The sequence below is a fragment of the Salmo trutta genome, chromosome 12, assembly GCF_901001165.1.
Source record: "Salmo trutta chromosome 12, fSalTru1.1, whole genome shotgun sequence".
Lineage (NCBI taxonomy): Eukaryota > Metazoa > Chordata > Actinopteri > Salmoniformes > Salmonidae > Salmo > Salmo trutta.
Window position 1 is genome coordinate 11,269,010 of NC_042968.1, and position 23,581 is coordinate 11,292,590.

Genomic DNA, 23,581 nt, shown 5'->3' on the forward strand with positions numbered 1-23,581 from the left:
GTGATGACTCATGGCCACTCCATCCCCACACAGCAGCTCCAGACACACCAGCCACTACTATACTACTGCCTAATGACAGGAACCAAACCCAGTGGGGCACAGAGTTTAATCTAAAACTCTGATCATCAATGAGTCAATTTAACATCATTGGCAGTGGATTAATTAGATGAAGAAGGAGGCGGCTAAGGAGACGAGCCCTTCATTAAATCACTGATAACAGTAGCAAAGGAGACTATAGCAATTATAAGGTGCCTTCAGAAAGTATTCACAACCCTTGTCCTTTTCTACATTTTGTTTTGTTACTAAGTCGGATTAAAATTGATTTAATTGTCACTTTTGTCAACAATCTACACAAAAAACAAATTATGAAAAATAAACATGAATATATCTTGATATCTTATTCAACCCCGAGTCAATAAATGTTAGAATCTCCTTTGGCAGCGATCACAGCGGGAGTCTTTCTGGGTAAATCTCTAAGAGCTTTCCACAACATTTGCCCTTTATTCTTTTCAATGATTCTTCAAGCTCTTTCAAATTGGTTATTGATCATTGCTAGACAACCATTTTTCAGGTCTTGCTATAGATTTTGAAGCAGATTTAAGTCAAAACTAACTCGGCCACTCAGGAACATTCACTGTCTTCTTGGTAAGGAACTCCAGTGTAGATTTGGCCTTGTGTTTTAGGTTATTGTCCTGCTGAAAGGTGAATTCATATGCCAGTGTCTTGTGGAAAGCAGACCGAACCAGGTTTTCCTCTAGGATTTACATTTTATCCAGAAAAACTCCCCAGTCCTTAATGATTACAAGCATACCCATAACATGATAGTAATGTGTTGTATTGGATTTTCCCCAAACAAAACACTTTATTTTCAGGACAAAAGGTTAATTGCTTTGCCACATTTGTTGCGGTATTACTTTAGTGCCTTGTTGCAAACAGGATGCATGTTTTGGAATATTTTTATTCTGTACAGGCTTCCTTCTTTTCACTCTGTCTATTAGGTTAGTATTGTGGACTAACTACATTATTGTTGATCCATCCTCAGTTTTCTCCTATCACAGCCATTAAACTCTGAAATCCCTGAGCGGTTTCTTCCTCTCTGGCAACTGAGTTAGAAAGGACGCCTGCATCTTTGTAGTGACTGGGTATGTTGATACACCATCCAAAGTGTAATTAATAACGTCATCATACTCAAAAGGGATATTTAATGTCTTCTTTTTATTTATTTTTTTACTCATCTACCAATAGGTGCCCTTTGTGAGGCCTTGGAAAGCCTCCCTGGTCTTTATGGTTGAATCGGTGTTTGAAATTCACTGCTCGAGAGACCTAATTGTTTGTGTGGGGTACAGAGATGAGGTACAGTAGTCATTCAATAATCATGTTAAACACATTTTTTGCATTTTGCAACTTACATTTTTTCTCCTGAACCTATTTGGGCATGCCATAACAAAATGGGTTGAATAGTTACTGACTCAAGACATTTCACAGCTTTTCATTTTGAAATAATTTGTACAAAATGTAAAAACATCATTCCACTTTGACATTATGGGGTATTGTGTGTAGGCCAGCGACAAAAAAAAAGATCCATTTAATCCATTTTAAATTCAGGCTCGAACACAGCAAAAATTAGGAAAAGATCAAGGGGTTGTGAACACTTGCTGAAGGAACTGTATATCACTATGGGTAAGATATTCTTCTTTCATGGTAGGTTCACATGGGACACAATGAAGTTGTGCTTTATTTGCTTGAAATGCTTCGTGCTGTGTGTATGAACGAACAAAATGGAAAAGAAAGAAATCTGTTTTGAGAAAAACAAGAATGCTAAGTAGAAGTTTTTCAGTTTTCCAAACCATTAGCACATATAATGGATGTTCACATTCCTGTCTTTACTCTAGACAGCAAAACAAATTAATCCTACAAATGGCTGATCCTGAAAGGAGCAAGGAAATCAAGGAAATGGGAACAGCAGTAATCTATCAAAGCTGTTAGTGCATAGACATCTAGCTAGTCAGCCCTGAGTACAACACACGCCCACTCAATAAAACCCCTGAGTGTATGGTTCACTTTCCACACAGAAAATTATGATATCTGGTCATTTGCATCACTTCACCGGCTTCAGGCTGCATCACATCCGGCCGTGATTGGGAGTCCAATGGAGCGGCGCACAATTGGCCCAGCATCGTCCGGGTTTGGCCGTCATTGTAAATAAGAATTTGTTCTTAACCGACTTGCCTAGTTAAATAAAAGGTTAAATAATAACATTTAAATATATATTAAAGAAATTCTGATGAATTCAAATCGGTGAGAACTGTGGTGCTATGATCATCTATAAGATCTTGAAGATGGATGGTGATGTAATGGGACTCCCAATTTGAAGCATAAAATCAGTTACACACTATCTATAATGCAATCTTAATGCATCAGACGCTGTTACACCAGAGGTGAATACCCAGTTCGGTCATTAAAATCCTAAACTCTTATCTTCAGAGTAAGTGAGGACAATGGCTAGGTCTCTTGACAGAATGTGGATGAAAGTTGGAGAATAAATCAAATACCTGATTCCCAAACAGGTTGAATCCATTGATAGCCTCGAGAGCAGCTTTAGCCAGCCCCACAGAACTGCAAAAGAAAGAACATGTTTTAGAAACCCAATATAAACCTGAAAGCACTGTCTAAGTTATTTATAATTGAAATACCATAGGCTATACATTTTTTGTTCCATAGCGCCAAGTTACATGCAAGGCTAACATGTACAGGCTACTTTATATTCAGTTGAAGTCGGACGTTTACATATACCTTAGCCAAATACATTTAAACTCCGTTTTTCACAATTCCTGATATTTAATCCTAGTAAAAATCCCCTGTCTTAGATCAGTTAGGATCACCACTTTATTTTAAGAATGTGAAATGTCAGAATAATAGTAGAGAGAATTATTTATTTAAGCTTTTATTTATTTCATCACATTCCCAGTGGGTCAGAAGTTTACATACACTCAATTAGTATTTGGTAGCATTGCCTTTAAATTGTTTAACTTGGGTCAAACATTTTGGGTAGCCTTCCACAAGCTTCCCACAATAAGTTGGGTGAATTTTGGCCCATTCCTACTGACAGAGCTGTGTGACTGAGTCAGGTTTCTAGGCCTCCTTGCTCGCACACACTTTAGTTCTTCCCACAAATTTTCTATAGGATTGAGTTCGGGGCATTGTGATGGCCACTCCAATACCTTGACTTTGTTGTCCTTAAGCCATTTTGCCACAACTTTGGAAGTATGCTTGGGGTCATGTCCATTTGGAAGACCCATTTGCGACCAAGCTTTAACTTCCTGACTAATGTCTTGAGATGTTGCTTCAATATATCCACATAATTTTCCTCCTCATGATGCCATCTACTCTGTGAAGTGCACCAGTCCCTCCTACAGCAAAGCACCCCCACAACATGATGCTGCCACCCCTGTGCTTCACGGTTGGGATGGTGTTCTTCGGGCTTGCAAGCCTCCCCCTTTTTCCTCCAAACATAACAATGGTCTTTATAGCCATTATGGCCATTTTTGTTTCATCAAACGAGAGGACATTTCTCCAAAAAGTACTATCTTTGTCCCCATGTGCAGTTGCAAACCGTAGTCTGGCTTTTTTATGGCAGTTTTGGAGCAGTGGCTTCTTCCTTGCTGAGCGGCCATTCAGGTTATGTCGATATAGGACTCGTTTTACTGTGCATATAGATACCTTTGTACCGGTTTCCTCCAGCATCTTCACAAGGTCCTTTGCTGTTGTTCTGGGATTGATTTGCACTTTTCGCACAAAGTACGTTATCTCTAGGAGACAGAACGCGTCTCCTTCCTGAGCGGCATGACGGCTGCGTGGTCCCATGGTGTTTATACTTGCGTTCTATTGTTTGTACAGATGAACGTGGTACCTTCAGGCATTTGGAAATTGCCCCCAAGGATGAACCAGACTTGTGGAGGTCTGCAATTCTTTTTCTGAGGTCTTGGCTGATTTCTTTTGATTTTCCCATGATGTCAAGCAAAGAGGCACTGAGTTTGAAGGTAGGCCTTGAAATACATCCACAGGTACACCTCCAAATGACTCAAATTATGTCAATTAGCCTATCAGAAGCTTCTAAAGCTTCTGAAAATTCTGGAATTTTCCAAGCTTTTTAAAGGCACAGTCAACTTAGTGTATGTAAACTTCTGACCCACATAAGTGATAATAATGATGTCTGTAAATAATCTGTCTGTAAACAATTGTTGGAAAAATTACTTGTGTCATGCACAAAGTAGATGTCCTAACCACCTTGCAAAAACGACAGTATGTTAACAAGAAATGTGTGGAGTGGTTGAAAAATGAGTTTTAATGACTCCAACCTAAGTGTGTGAAAACTTCCGACTTCAACTGGAGATACTTTATAAAGGGGGGTTTGGTTAAACTTTTTATGAACCCTCTATGTAAAAGGCACATGACACCAAAAACAAACACTTCTTGACTTGTAATGAGCCTCACATTTATACTGTAAATGCCTACAAGTATACATTTAAATGGTTTAATAATCTAATGCAAACAGATGACTCGTAGATATAATTGTTGCTTAGAGGGGGCTGAAATCATTATGCACTTCACTATGCAGAGAAATTAGCAGTGAATTTCCTTTCCCTCTTAATAGCTCTAAATAAAAGGAAGAAGATGACGTGGCAAGGAAATTTGCAAGATATGCCGACAAATAAAAAGGTGTTCAATCCCAAACAGAGCCCAAACCGATACAAAAATGCAGAAAAGTAAAAGAACATAGTTGAAACCAGCTTTCCCGAAACCCAACTTCACCTCCCGCTCTGACAAAATCAGCAGCAATGATCACAATCAAGAAACATGAGGCCTTTTTGAAAGTCTATTGATTTTCTGTCCGAACTTGCCTGGACATAATGCGTAAGAGCTGTCAACAGTTCTGAGTGAGTGTGACGCCTTGGTCGACGGTTCAAAACATTGAATGTGCACACGGTGCTGTAGTTTCAGGGAGCAGGGTGGGCATTGCTTTGATAATAGTAAGTTGCAGACAACAAGCGCAACACAGTATCTTGTCATACAATTTTTTTACAAAAGGGAGAAACATACATACAGTAGCGTACTATTCTATGATGTAATTAAATCCTGATTGATGTTGACAGCATCTGTCAACACGTCCCAATGAGTGCAGTCTGGATTAAACCTACTGTAGAGTGGACTTAAATTAGAAACCTAACGCAGTTGAACAAAGCTAAATATTACTACAGTGTTACATCTAGAATTAAGTTGCTCTATGTTTTAACTTGGTGAGAGATTGCCAAGGGGTAACCAAGAGCTCGATAGGACTACAGCTTAGCCATTTTTGCACAAACTCAATATCATCTAGGATTGATGACATTAACATTGTTTTATAATGACTGCCATTTTCCTTTCAGCCGAGCTTGAATGTCATGATTCAATTCTCTTGATGAAGGCATTCATCACAGCTTTCCCTGACACTCAGCCACACACAGACCTACGTACCCATCGGCAGTCTGGTACACTGAGTTAATGGAACAGGTCCCCCCCCATTGTAACCGCGCCCGAAACTTGGTGAATGACTCTGCATTAAGATAATGAACTCAGAAAGTATTTGTACGTAAAAAGTTGTTATTCTGCCCCCGCAATTGCCTCACTGTTTACATTACTGCATATTAATGTGTATTATGGAAACTGAACTACAAATCAGTCATTCTGAATTTGACTAATGGCCATGGTGTCGAATTATTGTCTATGTAGAATGCAAAGCCAGATTTTTTTTCTCTAGGAAATGGTGGTAAGTTGCAACCAATTTTCCTACATTCTTTAGGAGAAACCAATGTTTTCCAGAGATAAGGGACAGAGGAAACAGAATCAATATGGAGGTCTTGAGAGAGGGAGAGGCAGTTCTCCTGCTCAAACAATAGGCCATTGACATTACCTTTACTAGCCTAAAATATTTCCGCTTTGTTTTCGTGGAGAGATTAACACATTCCATGTGTGGAGACTGTCTAGCAATGTATTCATATCTTAATAAATCAATCAATTCACTAGAGGAGGAAAAGACAGACCTGGAGTGCAGCTCAGTGCTTCCATTGTTGTACTTGCTCCCTCTCTCCCACATTCCAAAGTCAGGCACTCTGTACGCCCTCTCTACACAGAACACCAGGTTCTGGATGAAAGATACCTGCGGAGGTAGAAAATACGAACGAGATCTTTCAATCTCAACATAGAACGCTTTCTCCCTGGAATTATACTATACCGTGTTATCATATTGTCAAAAGAAGAGCTTATGCAACTTCGGGAAGAATGTACTCACATTTAAATGGAATAAACTATTCTCCAATAACTCTCATTTCATGCACATTTTCAGTAAGTTATTTATTCAAATAAAACACATTAACATTTTGCCCCTGATGGAATTAACATTTGTGTGCCTCATGTTAAAAGACAAACATCACCCAGTCACATGGGTAGTCAAAACCATGTCCTTAATTTAATCTGGAACAAGGAGGAATGTCTCTCCTCTATGCGCAGAATGAGACAACAGGAGAGAAGGGAACTTCCCGAAAATATTTTTAAATTATGACTTCGAGGCCATGAAGGAAAAATGTGAAAGTACTGGGGAGATGTGACTGACAACAGGGAAACAGAGAGGGCCTAAAGCGTACAAAAATGGGACAGGCAAGGAGGGAAGACAGGGAACTAAACAGAGCCACTGAAATAAGGACATTGCGGGTTATTTTATTTCGGGCTTTAATAGAATGATTCATGTAAGGATCTTTATGACCTTTTTATATATAAAAAAAAGTACAACACAAAACAACATACAGACTCACACAAACATCAACGACATCACACCTGCTCAGACCCACCTGTTCTCACCCCTCTCTCCTCAAACTGCACCATTTTGTTTCTCTCTGTCGCCCACGCTCTTTCAATATTTAGATAAAGAAGCATATGATTTTTCCATTTGTCTTAACGATTGGAGGATCTTTCTGGTATCTTGATAGTATCATAATGAACGTTGCTGTCACGAATGGGCACATACACAAAACACACACATAAGCACACACCCAAAGCATCTACCTGTATTAATACTGCAATGCAGATTCAATTGAATTGAACTTCCAGTGGGGAAAATAAACTGAACCACTGCTAAGAGCAAAAATTGGACTAATGAAAATACAAAAAAATGCATTTAAATGCGGTGCAGAAACAACACACATTAAGAGTCCTATTTCCTGTTAATTTGTTCTGATGTAGATTAATAAAAGGATGCATGCTCATTGATTCCATGTTCATGCCCTTTACTTGTATTACGCAGCTCAATAAGCACTATTTAAATGTGCAAATTAGGTCTGCTTTGCAAATAGGACTGGCCCCATTGAAGCTACACACGCAATTTGTTTGCCGTTGGGAGAAAAAAATATATATATATATTGAATGTGATACTTTCCTTTTCTGTAAACAAAGTGAATGCTCACTGTAATTGCTTCAGGGCATAATGTTCTAGAACAGCTCTATTTTTGAAGATAAGTCTGGATAAACAAAAGCTTTTTCTGAAGGCAATCATTTCACCCCTGTGCCTAAAAGTAAATCTCCCAGTGAGCAGACAACTGAATTAAGAGATGGAATTAATGAATTTCAAATCTCCCAAAGGGCTATAAAAACAGGAGACAAGAGAATTAACAGCACTTACTGCTGCAGCCACCTTAAAGTACCACTATAACGAATGAGTTACTATTACTTTAGCTGTCCGTTTTACTAGGCCTCCAACTCAATAACTTGCTCACTAATGAAAAAGGGTGCTGAATAAGTTAGTGCAAGTCAAGAGGCAGGTGTATTGAATTTTAAAACTGTTACATAGTCATCAAATCATCACATGTAAATAGCTGCATTTCTAAAGATGCATGGACCTTTAACAACTGCTTATTCAGCTGCTGTCTCTACTATTACTATTAACTGTCTCAGGGCACTCCGGCACACAGGAGCTTTCTTGGCTTGCGTCGTTTATAGTGTTGTCCGTTTGTTCGCTTCTGCTCCCTGTTGACACTGGGTTTCCCCTTAGGTTGATCATACTTCATTGGTCCCCATCTAATCACTATGAAGAAGCCATGCTGCGTAAGAGTCATGCTCCGCAGACAGACGTGTTGTTTCTGAGAGAGAGGGTCACGTGACTAGGCCAGTGGGCCGTACCTCATCCGTGTTGTAGATGATCTGGAGGCCGGAGCAGATCATCTCCACCAGGTAGAGCAGGAACAGGGACAAGGCATCAATCTGACGGAGGGAGACGGTATTTACAATGGTGAAGAACGTAAGAGCGGAATCCGTTCCGACTTAATTCATTATCTTGACAATGTTTGTGAGAGGGTTTACCTGTAGGTGATTGTAGTCATTGTAGGACAGAATCTCATCTCCTGTGTCTACATTGAATATTGAGTGCAGGCACTTGGAAGGGCTGGGGTCCTGTTTGAATTCCTCCACCTGAAATAGAATGAAGGTGAAGAAAGAGAGTGAAAGGAAGAGAAAGAGAGCGAGAAAGGGCAAATAAAAGAGGAGTCAGTCCATAAAATATATATCTTACTGACTGGGCATCTTTCCATTATTTATCCTCTCCTCACAAAAAGGTACGTGAGGTGAAAACCGGGACTAGGATGGCTCATGGATATTCCACTGCGTCATCACTAGGACACATACTAGAATTTTCCTCAAATGAATGGCTCTGAAGACATGAGCAAACCACTGGTATGCATGAATGCATCTGTAAATATTGCAAACAGACATACCATTTATTTGTATCGTGGTGCATTAAGCAATTCTTGAGTCATGCCAAAGATGTACACATATGACTTCTCCTCCTCAAACCATCCCAGGTCAGATTTGCGTGATTCACATAGAGTAATACACTCTGTTTGAGTTTGCTTCACACAGTGCATTATTTTGTGCCAACATTTGGCACTGACCGAACCAATATCTGTTGCATTCCAAAATAGCCTAACATTTGTATTGAAAGTGCATTTCCACAATAGTGCAGTTTATGAATCTTGTCAAAAGTCACTGTGTGTCAGTGAGTGTGTGTGATCTTAGCATGAAATGGTTCCGGAGTTAAATCTGTCAGAAAACATTTGAGAAGCTTGCGTTGTGTGGCTAATTCGTTAAGACTGTGTTTAGTTTCATTGGTACATTGTGGTAAACTTTGATGCCCTCTCTTTAATACCTCTGTAGTTTTCTTTTTATTTGATCAAATGTGCTTCCTAGTCCCTCTTTATTGTGGGTCCATTAAAAATGGCATGTTCTCTGTGAATGCCAGAGACAGATGTTAATGAGCGCTGCACTGTGTAATTAACTGAAGAAACGGTGCATTATAATTAAGACACAGAAAAGCTTTCCCATAAATTAGGTCGTCAAGGTCATGAGTAAATGAAACAAAACAATTTCAAAAGGCAACAGAGATGTGCAATTACAGACCAGAACAAGACTAGTGTTCTATTGTACTAAAGCTGTAATTATGCTTTCATAGATGTCTTTAAACAATATAAACGCTACTATTTTGACTGAACGGTCTGCTCAAATACTTTACACAAGTGTTCTGTTGAGGCTAAAACATTTCGGAGACCTCTATATTATTCCGTCTTCATAGAAGATAAAACCAGTCAAAGTGTGAGATAGTAAACCACTGAAGCATGAGAACAGAGAAGATCAGTAAAAGGACAGAGATCTTTATCTCCCCCCATTAGTGACAGTTTCTGTGTTTTCTAAAAATCTATATTCATTACTGGATAATGGCATTTGTTTAGATCACTAAGAATGAACTACAGGGTTTCCTGTGGTCTGACGTTTCATTTGTGGACTCACCTTGTCAGACTGGCGCATGTAACAGTAGAGGATACCCCTCATGCACTTGATGGCTGAGTGCTCCAACTCATGGGTGCGTCCCATGTCATCATCGATGCGTCTGCACGTCAGGGTTGATCGTCGCCATGTGCCACAATGAGATGGAGAAAAACGGCCCAATGAGCAGAAGAGCATGTTAAATCATCTTAAATGATCCTACTTCACCGCACAAAATCACTAGGGTCTGGTTATCCTGACTGTGCATACATTAATGGTACATATTAAATGGAGACAACTTATTGTATTTTTGTACACAGTCAGACAGGTTTTAAATCATTTTAGGACATTAATGATAGTTGTTATTCCTTTGTCCTCCAAAAGCATAAGACAAGCTAGGACATACTACATTCCAATTGATACGCATCAAAATCATACTTGAAAAATCACCCAAATGCTTCCGGTATACTATTGACATAAACAATGGCATCTACATTGCATTCAGAAAGTATTCAGACCCGTTCCCTTCGTCCACATTTTTACGTTACAACCTTAATCTAAAATGGATTAAATAAAAAATTTTCCTCAATCTAAACACAATAAGAAAGCGAAAACAGGTTCAGACATTTTTGCAAATTTGGTAAATAAAAAACAGAAATACCTTATTTACAGTAAGTATTCAAATCAAATCATATTTGTGTCACAGTCGGCAAATATAACAGGTGTAGACCTTATAGTGAAATGTTTACTTACAAGCCCTTAACCAACAATGCAGTTAAGAAAAAAAAGTGTTAAAGAAAGTATTTACTAAAATAAACTTAAGTAAAAAATAAAATAAAAAAGAATTAAGAAGCAACAATAAAATATCAGTAGCGAGGCTATATACAGGGGGTACCGGTACAGAGTCAATGTGCGGGGGCACAGGTTAGTCAAGGTAATTGAGTTAATATGTACATGTAGGCAGAGGTAAAGTGAATATGCATGGGTAATAAACAGAGTAGCAGCAGCGTAAAAATGGGGGTGGGGGGGACAATGCCAATAGACCAGGTAGCCATTTCATTAGCTGTTCAGGAGTCTTATGGCTTGGGGGTAGAAGCTGTTAAGAAGCCTTTTGACCTAGACTTGGGGCTCCGGTACCGCTTGCCGTGCGGTAGGCAGAGAGAACAGTCTATGACTGTGGTGGCTGGAGTCATTGGCAATTGTTTGGGCCTTCCTCTGACACCACCTGGTAAAGAGGTCCTGGATAGCAGGAAGCTTGGCTCCAGTAATGCACTTGGCCATACGCACTACCCTCTGTAGTGCCTTGCGGTCAGAGGCCATGCAGTTGCCATACCAGGCGGTGATGCAACCAGTCAGGATGCTCTCGATATTCAGACCCTTTGCTATGAGACTCAAAATTGAGCTCAGGTGCATCCTGTTTCCATTGATCATCCTTGAGATGTTTCTACAACTTGATTGGAGTACACCTGTGGTAAATTCAATTGATTGGACATGATTTGGAAAGGCACACACCTGTCTCCCACAGTTGACAGTGCATGTCAGAGAAAAAACCAAGCCGTGAGTTTGAAGGAATTGTCCGTAGAGCTCCAAGACAGGATTGTGTTGAGGCACAGATCTGGGAAAGGGTACCAAAACATTTCTGCAGCATTGAAAGTCCCCAAGAACACAAAGGCCTCCACCATTCTTAAATAAAATAAGTTTGGAACCACCAAGACTTTTCCTAGAGCAGGCCACTCGGCCAAACTGACCGATCGGGGGAGATGGGCCTTGGTCAGAGAGGTGACCAAGAACCCGATGGTCACTCTGACAGAGCTCCAGAGTTCCTCTGTGGAGATGGGAGAACCTTCCAGAAGGACAACCATCTATGCAGCACTCCACCAATCAGGCACATGACAGCCCGCTTGGAGTTTGCCAAAAGGCACCTAAAGACTCTCAGACCATGAGAAACAAGATTCTCTGGTCTGATGAAAAAAAGATTGAACTCTTTGGCCTGAATGCCAAGCATCACGTCTGGAGGAAACCTGCCACCATCCCTACGGTGAAGCATGGTGGTGGCAGCACCCTAAACACACAGCCAAGACAACGCAGGAATGGCTTCGGGACAGGTCTCTGAATGTCCTTGAGTGGCCCAGCCAGAGCCCGGACTTGAACTCGATCGAACATCTCTGGAGAGACCTGAAAATAGCTGTACAGCGACGCGCCCCATTCAACCTGACAGAGCTTGAGAGGATCCGCAGAGAGGAATGGGAGAAACGCCCCAAATACAGGTGTGCCAAGCTTGTAGCATCATGACCAAGAAGACTCGAGTCTGGAATCGCTGCCAAAGGCGCTTCAACAAGGTACTGAGTAAAGAGTCTGAATACTTTGAAATATCATATTTACATGTCCTTTTCATTAATTTGCAAAACTTCTAAAAAACTGTTTTTGCTTTGTCATTATGGGGTATTTTGTGTACTGTAAACTGATGAGGGGAGAAAAAACGATTTAATACATTTTTGACTAAGGCTGTAATGTAACAAAAGTTGGAAAAAGTGAAGGGGTCCGAATACTTTCCGAATGCACTGTAAGTAGACCTCGTGTATGTTTTCATTAATGACATTCACTTACTTTGAAACATATATTTCCACCAGTGCAGTAGACTTACTGGACACACAGACATGGGCATCTGCCCATCCATCCACCCATTTACTCCAATCTAGAGCGCCCACTCCAATCACACTCCAGTCCCCTCTCTAGTCACATGGAGGGTAAATAATGGTTTGTGCCTGTGCTGTCAGATTGGAGTCGTCTTAATTCAATTCCTGTGAATGCTAATGGGGAGAAACCATGACGGATGAGTAGGCCCGTCTGGTCTACTTGAACATTCTATTTTTACTCGTGTCCCCTGGGAGAAAAAAATGCACACCAGTGGGTTTCAAAAGAGCACTTGGTTACAAGGTCTAGTGGAGAAAGTCCCTGACTATTTTGAGAATCTCAGAACTCCCCTTGAACTTGAGCCCTCAGTGTATGAAGTGAAGGACACATTACTACAAAGAAAAAGGTGACCTGTTTTATAATCAGATACAGAAGAATCAACAGAATGTCTGAAGGGGAGAGCATTGTGCCTGGAGACTAGAGAAAATTTTGAAGGAAATATGGTGCTGTTGAAGCCCCCCTCCTCCCTCCTTTTTCCCTCAGAACAGACTCAATTTGTCAGGGCATGTACTCTACAAAATACCGAAAGTGTTCTACAGGGATGCTGGCCCATGTTGACTCCAATGCTTCCCACAGTTGTGTCAAGTTGGCTGGATGCCCATTGGGTGGTGGATCATTCTTGATACACACGAGAAATTGTTGAGCGTGAAAAACCCAGCAGCGTTGCAGTTCTTGACACAAACCAGTGAGCCTGGCACATACTGCCATACCCCAGTCAAAGGCCCTTAAAATCTTTTGTCTTGTCCATTCGCCCTCTGAATGGCACACATACACAAACCATGTCTCAATTGTCTCAAGGTTTTAAAATCCTTCTTTAACCTGTCTCTTCCCATTCATCTACACTGATTGAAGTGGATTTAACAAGTGATATCAATAAGGGATCATAGCTTTCACCTGGGCAGTCTATGTCATGGAAAGAGCAGGTGTTCCTAATGTTTTGTGCACTAGGTGTAGTCTGGACACTCTGTTAAGTGGGCACTCCAGCAGCAGCAGTACATGCCAATGCGCAGCACCCCCTTGGCATTACAAAAGCTGTCTGCTTTGATTAAGAATATCGGTCCCTGATGGAGCCCATTAACTAAAGTTGTACTGGATTCATTACTAAGATCAACTTTAATATACAGTGATCTAAGGTGGCTGTAGATGTGTGCGTGTGTGTCACCTGTAAGCTAAAGCCAGGGCCCAGGAACTGGCTGCACAGTACAGGGAGTCCCGCACCTTGGCCTCCTTGCAGCTGGAGCATGTCTTGGTAGGGAAGAGGCCAGTGGTAGGGCTTTGGTAGTTCAGAATGGTGGTCTTCACTAGAGAGAAACAAGGGAGAGACAGGTGATTAGGCTCAGTACAGTCCAAATTATATTTTTCCTGTGTTTTGCATAATATTGTACAACAGCTGATGAAACTAACATTGATCAGTGTTATTTCCTGATAGTTGCTGGTTAGAAATACAATCTACACAGGAGCTTCTAATCAGCCTGTTTGCATGGGTGGGAGTTTAGGCTTGCCTGGTGACATAACCATGTGGTTAATAGACCAATAACAAAGAGAGTTCCAAACCTCTCTGCCAGTTTAAATTTTTCTCCTCCCCACTCAGACCACTCCCAGACAGTCCTAGCTAAATTCTTGCTTGATAAATCATTTTATTGTCCATTGTAGTGGACAACTGTTCCATAAGGTACTTGATTGTTACCCAGAAATGATTTGATATTAAAAAAAAATGCATTGGGCCTTTAACAAAAAAAATCGTAAAATGGTGAAATGGAATGCAAAATAAAGGTATGTTAAGCAGCTGTAGTTATTGCTGTAAAACCAGACGTCCTAATAAGGTGTGTTAGCGCACATGTGAAGGTGACAATAACTTTGGCTTCAGGTCACATACTGTACATTCCAGAGTGGCACATGTTTATCTTCATGCAAATCCTCAAAATATTATTTTGTTGAAATAAAGTCACACTAAAACAGAAGGCCTGGAATCACAGGAATGTATTTGTCACCACACCACCATTCTACCCCTCCCCGTCCTCCCTCACCGATGAATAATCTGTCTGAACAGGGTACTTCATTTTTCATCACCACATTATGCCAGAGCAAATGAAGGGGACATCCATTCTGCCAGATCGTTTGTTACAGTGAGTCCGGGTCAATTCAAAGAGACAAAGTCAGCATAGCCGGGATAAAGAGGTGGAGGGAATTAAGCAGAATATTAATAAACGCTTCAGTAACTCGGCAGTGACAATTACTTTGACCCCCAGAGGCTGCTTGGGAAAAAACACATTAAAACAAGTACAGTGCCTCTTCTGACTAGGATTCATATGTTATTAACCAGAGTTAAAAAGTAGTATCGTATTGGACTTTTTGTGAATGTAAAAAGAAAGCCGATTGAAAAACAGCAAAATTGTTGTGTTATTTTCCAGCCTTTTCTCCCCACATGCTCTGGACAATTTATTATTTTGTTTCCAACAATACTTCCTTGTTATACTATGATATTGCTAGTCCAATCAAATATGTGCTTGATAATATAAATAACAAAATGCCAGAATTGGAAACGCCAACCTATTTCTCCTCACCAACGCTGTGAACGAGCTTTTAGTGAGCGCTCACCAGTAGATGAACAGATTTTAGGCACGTTCTTCAACCGGATGTTCAACCCGGACCAGTTCAGATGTGTGAGATTACGGTTGTTTTGCCCTGTGTTTTTGCCTAGTTATTATAGTATGGGCCAATGTATTATTCTGTACTTTCAACTCATTTTCATAATTTATCATTTGTAGGCTATTGTAAATAACCTCTGGCTCCAGTCTTCTCATCACCTGCACTGTTTAATAAATACCACCTATTTGGACCTGATCCTCTTACTCTTCCATTAAACTGTTGATGCTCCAAGCCCAACTAACTCGGCAGCCGGGTCCATAAATAACCTACTTTGACTCACTTTTCTCACATTTAATCTCGGTTTTAGATTTGGAAAAGGCAATATAATGTATTTGAGGCACATCAAAGAGGAAAAATGGCACCTTAGTAAGACTCCTCTGAATCAAAACCACAGTTAAAATCTGTTATTATTCTCGAACTCCAAAAAGACAACAGCACTCTAGATGCAAATAAACTGTGGTTGGAGTTGCTCAGCCTCATATCATCCATCAACCTAATGTCCCACTAAATCAACAGCTAACGCTTTAGACACCGTCTATTTCTTAGAATGGGCCATTCTAAGAAAGAAAAGAAGAGAAAGGAGAGAGAACAAATGAGAGGTAAGAGACCTCCACAACAAAACATAAAGCTTGCTCTACCATTTCTTAATCTCCCTGAGCCAGTCAGATAGCAGCCCTGAGCCTCCACTATAATCAAGTGGGAGAAGAAAAAAAAAGAGGCACTAGAGTGTGGCCACATTACCACATAAATAAGAAACCTGAGGCAGGAGAAAAAGAAGCCAAACTGTGAGGGACAGTGATGTCCCTAATGTCGTTTGCTCAGAAATGATAGAGAATAAGTCCACACTGAATCATAAGCGCATGTAATGCCACTGGCTTTACAACTGCACTTTTTTGTTGTTGTAGATAATAGAGAAAGATCTGAGTCGTCATTTCCTTACTCGTGAGGTAAAAAAAAGAAAAGAAAAAAAAGGTATTCATCCACTGGCCTGTGCATTGGCGATGACTGCTGCTTTGCTCCCTGCTTAAATTGCCGCGTACCGACCACCAAATTAAGCAAGAACATTTCAACATATTGTCGTCTCACGGAGAACGTTTCCGAGAGAGCAACAGGGGGCTTGATGCATGTTACTGTTACAGTACTCTTTCATACATTGCTAGTAGAACAAAATCACTCACCAAGGGCAATCTCAAGCCTTCAGAATTTCGACCAATCTCACTGAGCAGAAAAAGGCATGGGAAAAGCACTGTGTAAAATATTACTATAATATAGCCTACGTCACAAAAAGTGTGCTGTCACACTATTCCAAAAGCTAAAATTGCATCCGTTTACAAAACATGCACCGAACATATGAAAGCTACAGTGATAACACGAACGCAAAAAAAAGTAATGAGAGTGATTCATTTTCACTCGGGGAGCTCAGGTGGTGAGAAACACTGATAGGTTGTTCTCTTTAGGGATGTCTGTCACCATGACTTCACACTGCAGGACTGGTTTCAGATGAGGGACCAGTTGCTCCCCTCGTGTCTTTCACTTGGCTGCTTTTCCTGTAGCATCCTCATTTCAACCTAGACAGCCTGTGAAATAACCCTCACTTCTGGGAAACTTTTTTCATCAAAATGTGCTGTCTTTTTGTCTTATACTAGCCTATGGGAAGGGGATACAAACATAATACAACCCTTTGGATTTTCAAACATGAAACCATATTGGTAAACTACGCTCCCCAAAAACACGGGCAATATCTTTGATAACTCATTGAAGTATCTTTGTTGCCCGTCTTCAGTAGAACAAACATTTGTTTCTTCTTTCTTCAAATAGGCTCACAACATAAAATATAATAGAAGCTGTATTGCCCTTGAAAAGTAATTTGTCTTGAACATAGATATTGCATTTAGACCACAGCCCCAGGTCACAGCAAAGCACATATCACAATATCCTTCATAAAATGACTATGTAACGCAATACACTTCCTCTGTTTCCACACTGAGCAAAGGGAGTTCTGCCTTTAAAGAAGAAAGCCATTAAATAAGTTGGCACGCTGTATCCATGCCCCCCTGTCATCATCACAACAGACCAATGGGGTGTGACATGTCTGCCAATGGTACGGTAACCTGTGAAAATTGTGTGCCCTGACTCAGAAAGACTCAGATTAGAGTCTATGGGCTCTATTTTCGTCCGGTGTTAATAAGGCAGCGCCAGTGTCAAACGCACGTTAGTTTGAAATTTCGTCACGTAAAAACTGGCGCACTGGTATTTTCCAGCCCCAACGCCAGGCTCGTCAATTTATCGGTCTTAAATATCAGCTTGCTTGACATTCGCTCAGATAGGCATGGTGGAAATATTTGAGGTGTGTCCTTAAAAACATGATCCAAAGTGCTAATTTCAGGCAGCGCTGATAGGGATATTTAAGACCAATCAAAAGCTGGTTTTAGCAGTAATGAAGTTGGTTATGGTATGAATCTTAACAGTGGAAACTCAGCCTATCCAGCCGTGACGCACACTGCACATGGAACAAGAGAAGCCTAATGTGCTTTTGATGCCTGTATACTTCGTATTTAGAAACATAAAAAACAAATATGTTATTACATTTAGTATTATTTGATTAAAAACCAAGCATAGCCTCCCTTCCTCTCAATTAAGGCTTTTTTTTGTGTGCCCAATGCAATTGTGAAGTAGTCACGACTGTCGATAAAGGACTTGGCTCCTGAGACCACTTGGAAATAAATCTTAAATCACCAAAGCTTTATTCAAATATCAAGTCTGAGAGGAGTAAAACAGTGAGCTGACATTCACTTTTTATCTATGCATTGTAGGCAGGCCCACATTATTTTAGCCGTGCGGGTCCCGTTTAGGATTTATAGATGTGCGTGAAACCCTCCATATTCTGCATTGTTTTAATATTATATGCCCACAGAGAGAACTTATGTTGCCTGTAAGTGTGACATGGACTATTTAAAACAAGTTGTTTCTTTGTTTTGTTTCTAATTTTAATTAGAATTATTAGTTATCTTTTTAGGCCTTAATAATTGCGATAGTGAAAATAGAGAAAATATTTCTGACACACCCCTGAACCAAAAGCAATACTGCCTACAATTTAGATTTATCATTGTGTTAGGGCTCTATTTTAACAAACCTAAAAGTAACATAAAAACTTCAATCCATATTTCAAACACAATTACTTTAAAGCTACACCAACTACAAATAGAAAAATAAACTTGAAAGGACCTCACCTTTGAGGAGATCTTCAAAACAAGGATTTGAAATAGTAAGTACTTTAAAACATAATCACAGTGCTTACCTGCATTGTAGTAACGATCAAGTCTCTCCCATAGTGGCTCATCCTCCCGGTGGAGAAAGGAGAGCTTGAGAGGTTCATAGATGGAGCCTGAGGAGAGATACAAAACACAATTATTTACAGAACATTAATTGCTGAGCCAGAGCTCAATTGGAGGTCATTTGTTCATGTCTCGGGCGCCTCTGTGGTACTTTCCCCACACTCTCTGGAGACACACACTACAGTAACTATATGTCATAGAAAGACCCCCATGAACACTTGGGGAGTAGTAGGCTGTAAGACCGATGCTACAAAAGGTTTGTAGTTAGCAGCAATTCTATCTCAAATCTTCAGAAGCAAATGTATTTAGTCCTAAATGCTAAACATATTTTACAGAATGGCTTTAGATAATGCTGTTAATGAAGACTTTAGCTACACACGGGACTGAAGAACATCATCATAAACACATTGTCAAAATAATTCATTATCAGTCATTATTTGTGATTTCCGTCAGAATACATTGAACGGTCCAGGTCACACAAAAAAACCACAATGCATTAACGCATGCAATCACGACAAGGCCCCATTTCCAACTCACATTTAGTCACTGCAAATATCAAAATAAATCTCCAGCATGAAGTGTGATTTCCTACGCTGAGCACAAATTTAAAAAATAATGGAACTTGCCACCATTTCAAGCTTTCTTCAAAGCAAAGTGAATTTCAGGGGAACCCCATCTGTTGGACCACTATTTCATACAAATTTTTACTTTGGGGTGATTTACATTTTAATGGGATCAATCTTGGGTCAATACCTCAGGTACTGAAAAAAAATCCACATTTCCAGTCAAATTACCATAATTTCCATCAGCTTTTAAGTGGTAGGGACAAAGCCATCGCTTTTCAAGATAACTCTGCAAAGGCAGTGTGAGGCGAATATGCAAATGAAAGGTTTTATTTAATTTCTACTGAATAGAAACACGGATCGAAGTATGTAGTTGCTTGGAAATATTGTGTGATTAACTTCACTGAGAGAGTTCAATATTTGTTAATACTAGGTTTAGTATTGTATACTGGTTAGTATAATTTTCTATTTCCATTAAACAGTATAATGGTTGTACTATATTTGGTGGAAACCCTAGGGAGAGACTGAATCATAGGTGCAGCAAAAAAGTGAATTATAACAACTTGGATAATTTTTAGATCCAGTAGTGTATACCCTATTTTACCTCACAAAATCTACCATCATGAATAGAATGTAGCAGCCTATATCCACGACGGGTATATTGGTATAGCATCCTGACCAAACCATGTAGACAACATTAATAACAGTGTATCACAGCATTTTCAGCATATCATACCATTCACCTGAAGAAAACTGAACACAGGAGGTTGGTGGTACCTTAATTGGGGAGGACAGGCGTGTGGTAAATCTTGATGCGGAAAAGTTGCCATGTGTTTGATGCCATTCCATTGGTCCGTTTTAGCCATTATTTTATTTATTTCTTATTTTATTTTACCAGGTAAGTTGACTGAGAACACATTCTCATTTACAGCAACGACCTGGGGAATAGTTACAGGGGAGAGGAGGGGGGATGAATGAGCCAATTGTAAACTGGGGATGATTAGGTGACCATGGTTGCATGAGAGCCAGATTGGGAATTTAGCCAGGACACCGGGGTTAACACCCCTACTCTTACAATAAGTGGCATTGGATCTTTTAGTGACCACAGAGAGTCAGGACACCCTTTTAACATCCTGAAAGACGGCATCCTACACAGGGCAATTATTGCCCTGGGGCATTGGGAGAAAAAAAAATTGACCAGAGGAAAGGGTGCCTCCTACTGGCCCTCCAACACCACTTCCAGCAGCAACCTGTTCTCCCATCCAGGGACTGACCAGGACCAACCCTGCTTAGCTTCAGAAGCAAGCCAGCAGTGGGATGCAGGGTGGTGGTACGCTGCTGGCCATCCTCCCCTCAGCAGCCTCCACTGAAACTGACATATGATACTAGGGTGGTATAGTAATACAAAACTCTGGCGGGCAAGATTATTCATTGAAATGTATCATTTGGAGTGGTGTCATCTTGCCAATTTTCTCATATAATGACATACAGGAATTACACTGGATTTAATCAAAATTTTGTTCAACCTAATTTGAAAGGCTTTGGGTATGCTTTGCTACCTCTTTTAAAAAAATTAATTGACTTATATTGCCAGGTAAGTTGATTGAGAACACATTCTCAATTACAGCAATGACGTGGAGAATAGTTACATAAGCTCAATTCACTACTTACCATATCTTTTAAGTTTCCGAGGAGCTTTGGAAATCTCACATTCCGAACTGGCCATTTTCAAAAGGTGAGGTAAAGGGCAATCGTCTCTGAGCTAAATTACAAATCTACAGCAATTCACAGGAGGGTTAGTAGAGCGGATTAAGAAAAAAAAAATCAATCATAAATCACATAGCAAGTTAATATTTGGTGGCTACAAAACAGACAAATGACAACACATTAATATGCCATGTAACCTACAATGATCATTAAAAGATTAGCCTACTTGGAAATGATTTGTATGTTGGCATTTGATGGTTAAGATGAGTTATGACGGTTTGAATTAGCCTAATGTCTGAATGTGTCTGTTTTCAAATACAGTCTGCTGTTGTGCTATCCCCAAAAAGTTCATAAATGTGTATACATATTTTCAGGCATTCATTCGTGAAAGTATTATGTTTTTATGAGTGATACTAAAAAAAATGAAAACTATTATTATGATAAAGTATTTCTTAAATACCCAACTATTGCATGAGACCTTTAATTGACAGCAGGCTTGATTAACCATTGATCATAATCACAATCAGTATATGAGCTTTATGATTTCCGATTGAAAACATGGACATAGGCCAAGCCCACGAGTGATTTCACCTCTCACCCCCCCCCCCCCCCCCCACTCCCAACGCTCTTAACTGCTAGGCTACCTGCCATATTTGATCGTGTCTCAATATAATGAAGGTATGAAATTATAGTTATTTTCCAATATAATCTCTTTCGGACTCCAGATGATTCACACAAACAAAAAAAACGGGTTGAGGCTGAATCTAGTTTCCTACCCCTGCACTGTCTATGTGAACAGGTTGCCATGTTGGCTAGTGTAATGGCATCTAGCCTGATAAACGAGTAACATAGTCTACATCAGAGGAGGCTGGTGGGAGGACCTGGCTCGCTGGAATGGTATTCAAATGGAGTCAAACATATAAACCACGGTTGACTCTGTTTCATTTGTTCCATTCCAGCCATTACTATGAGCCCATCCTCCTACTGCTCCTCCCACCAGCCTCCTTTGGCCTACATGTACATTTAACGTTATTCTCGTTCAGTATGATAACATTGCTGTTTTATGTAGCCTAACACAAACGACAAGGGTAGAAGCAACACCCGATGTGAAGTTCTTAAAATAGCTTCAGTAGCTGCAAACGTATAAGCTTGACCTTTCATGCTCATGCAAGCCCGCTATAGCGGCTTTAGCAGACAAGGAACTGATATAACGTTCATCTGTTTCGTTTGTTTTTCACTCAGAACATTCACAAAGGTTTGCAGAAAAACAACAAAAAGGCATGTTACAATAACACACTATGTCAAACCTGAACGTTTTTGTCTGGCTTTGATTTCCAGGAGTTTCCTGCCGACATCTCCCAAGCTTGACATTTTGGTTGGTTCTCTGTGTTTACCAAATGACAGTACGTTGCGACACTGCAGTAAACTAGGAAGCGCAGATGGAGTGACGTCACACCGCCCCTTTTATGAACATGTCAATAGTCTTTCTACCTCTTGCGACAATTATGTTCTTTAACTTTATACATACGACTAAATAAGGCTGGAGATTATTATTATTGTCACAAGTGTCAAACCCCACTCGTTTAGGCTTAAGGCATTGCTTGCTGTCAATTCACCATCTGCCGTAAACCGAACACGCACTGCAGTATTCCAGTTTGTGTTGTTTGAATTGAACAACTATGGGGATGTGGATATTGTTTATCAATATTTTTACATTTACTGTGTATTTTGCAGGGAAGTATTCAGCATCTGCTCTTCAAGATGTAACAACTGACTTGTTCGGGTCTGAAAATCATGGCACTGTGGCTGCTTTTGGTGATTTCAACTCGGATAAACAGACAGATATTTTCATCATCAGAGAACGTGAGTAGCTAACGTTAGCTAGCTGGCTAGAATGCTGTTCAGTGTTTTGCATTGCCTTTTCAATAGGATACGTTTCGCTAGTGAATAAAATAGAAACTTTAGCTAGATACTAGATGAGGATATTTGAATTATTGACATTTGCTGTGCATGTGTTCCTAAAACTCATATAAATGCTAGCTAATCTAGCAGAGCAATGAAAACAGTGATGACGTAGAAATCTATTTTTTCTGCTTTAAAAAGCTGTTTGGTGTTCAATGCATTACCTACATTACAAGACACACTAGCCTAGTAACTAGATTGAAACAAAAGCATAAAATGGGTCTAGATCTCTCACTAAGGAATGTATTTCAGTGAATTAGTCACTGCATTGTTGATATGGTTTTGTGACTGCTGTGGTGACTATGAAAGTGAGAATTGTGTGCATTGTTTTTTTATTGCCTATTTCATTGAACTTTCAGAATCTGAGTTGGTGATATTCTTGGCTGATCTGAAAGCCCCATACTTCAAGCCAAAAGTACATATCACTAAAAATGATTTGCCCGTGTAAGTTTCTGATCTTATTCTCTCAATTGTACTAGTGCACACGTCACTTCTCATCTTGAAGCATCAATAATTCCACATTGTCCAGTCAAACTCTGTGGGTTAGGGTAGATTGACACAAGATGATTTTAGCTGTCACTGAGAAAAGCCCTATGCTATCCTTTACTGGTTTATGTCAACAGCTGGCACTCTGTAAATATCTTTCCTCTCTCAGCAATTTTATCATAACTGGTGTTGTTCCCGGAGACTACGATGGAGATTCTCAGATGGATGTGCTTCTTACAGTTCAGCTCAAGACCAAGGCCACCTCAGACACAAGGGTTTTTGTATTCTGGGGAAACAACCAAACCCTGGGTAAATTGTTGCTTTATTAAGCCTAGATTCAGG

General features: G+C 40.0%; 2 protein-coding genes across 4 annotated transcripts in view; one reads left to right on the plus strand and one right to left on the minus strand.

Moving 5' to 3' along the window:
• phkb (phosphorylase kinase, beta) overlaps positions 1-22,203 on the minus strand; it is a 57,991-nt gene extending 35,788 nt beyond the window's left edge. For 2 of the 3 annotated variants that reach the window (XM_029767085.1, XM_029767084.1), the window contains exons 1-8: positions 22,099-22,203; positions 18,485-18,571; positions 13,700-13,838; positions 9,868-9,967; positions 8,389-8,496; positions 8,209-8,289; positions 6,081-6,196; positions 2,553-2,616 (exon numbers count right to left, since the gene is read on the minus strand). In XM_029767085.1, coding sequence (XP_029622945.1) covers positions 2,553-2,616; positions 6,081-6,196; positions 8,209-8,289; positions 8,389-8,496; positions 9,868-9,967; positions 13,700-13,838; positions 18,485-18,571; positions 22,099-22,162 — 759 coding nt within the window. In that variant the 5' untranslated portion in view covers positions 22,163-22,203. Of the gene's footprint in view, positions 1-2,552; positions 2,617-6,080; positions 6,197-8,208; positions 8,290-8,388; positions 8,497-9,867; positions 9,968-13,699; positions 13,839-18,484; positions 18,572-20,755; positions 20,860-22,098 lie in introns of all 3 variants that reach the window. The other variant, XM_029767086.1, reaches the window with a different exon arrangement.
• Positions 22,204-22,288: 85 nt separating this feature from the next.
• Positions 22,289-23,581, plus strand: part of itfg1 (integrin alpha FG-GAP repeat containing 1) — a 120,715-nt gene continuing 119,422 nt past the window's right edge. The window contains exons 1-3 of the mRNA XM_029767087.1: positions 22,289-22,654; positions 23,113-23,197; positions 23,409-23,548. Of these exons, the coding sequence (XP_029622947.1) occupies positions 22,471-22,654; positions 23,113-23,197; positions 23,409-23,548 (409 nt within the window). The 5' untranslated portion in view covers positions 22,289-22,470. The remainder of the gene's footprint in view (positions 22,655-23,112; positions 23,198-23,408; positions 23,549-23,581) is intronic.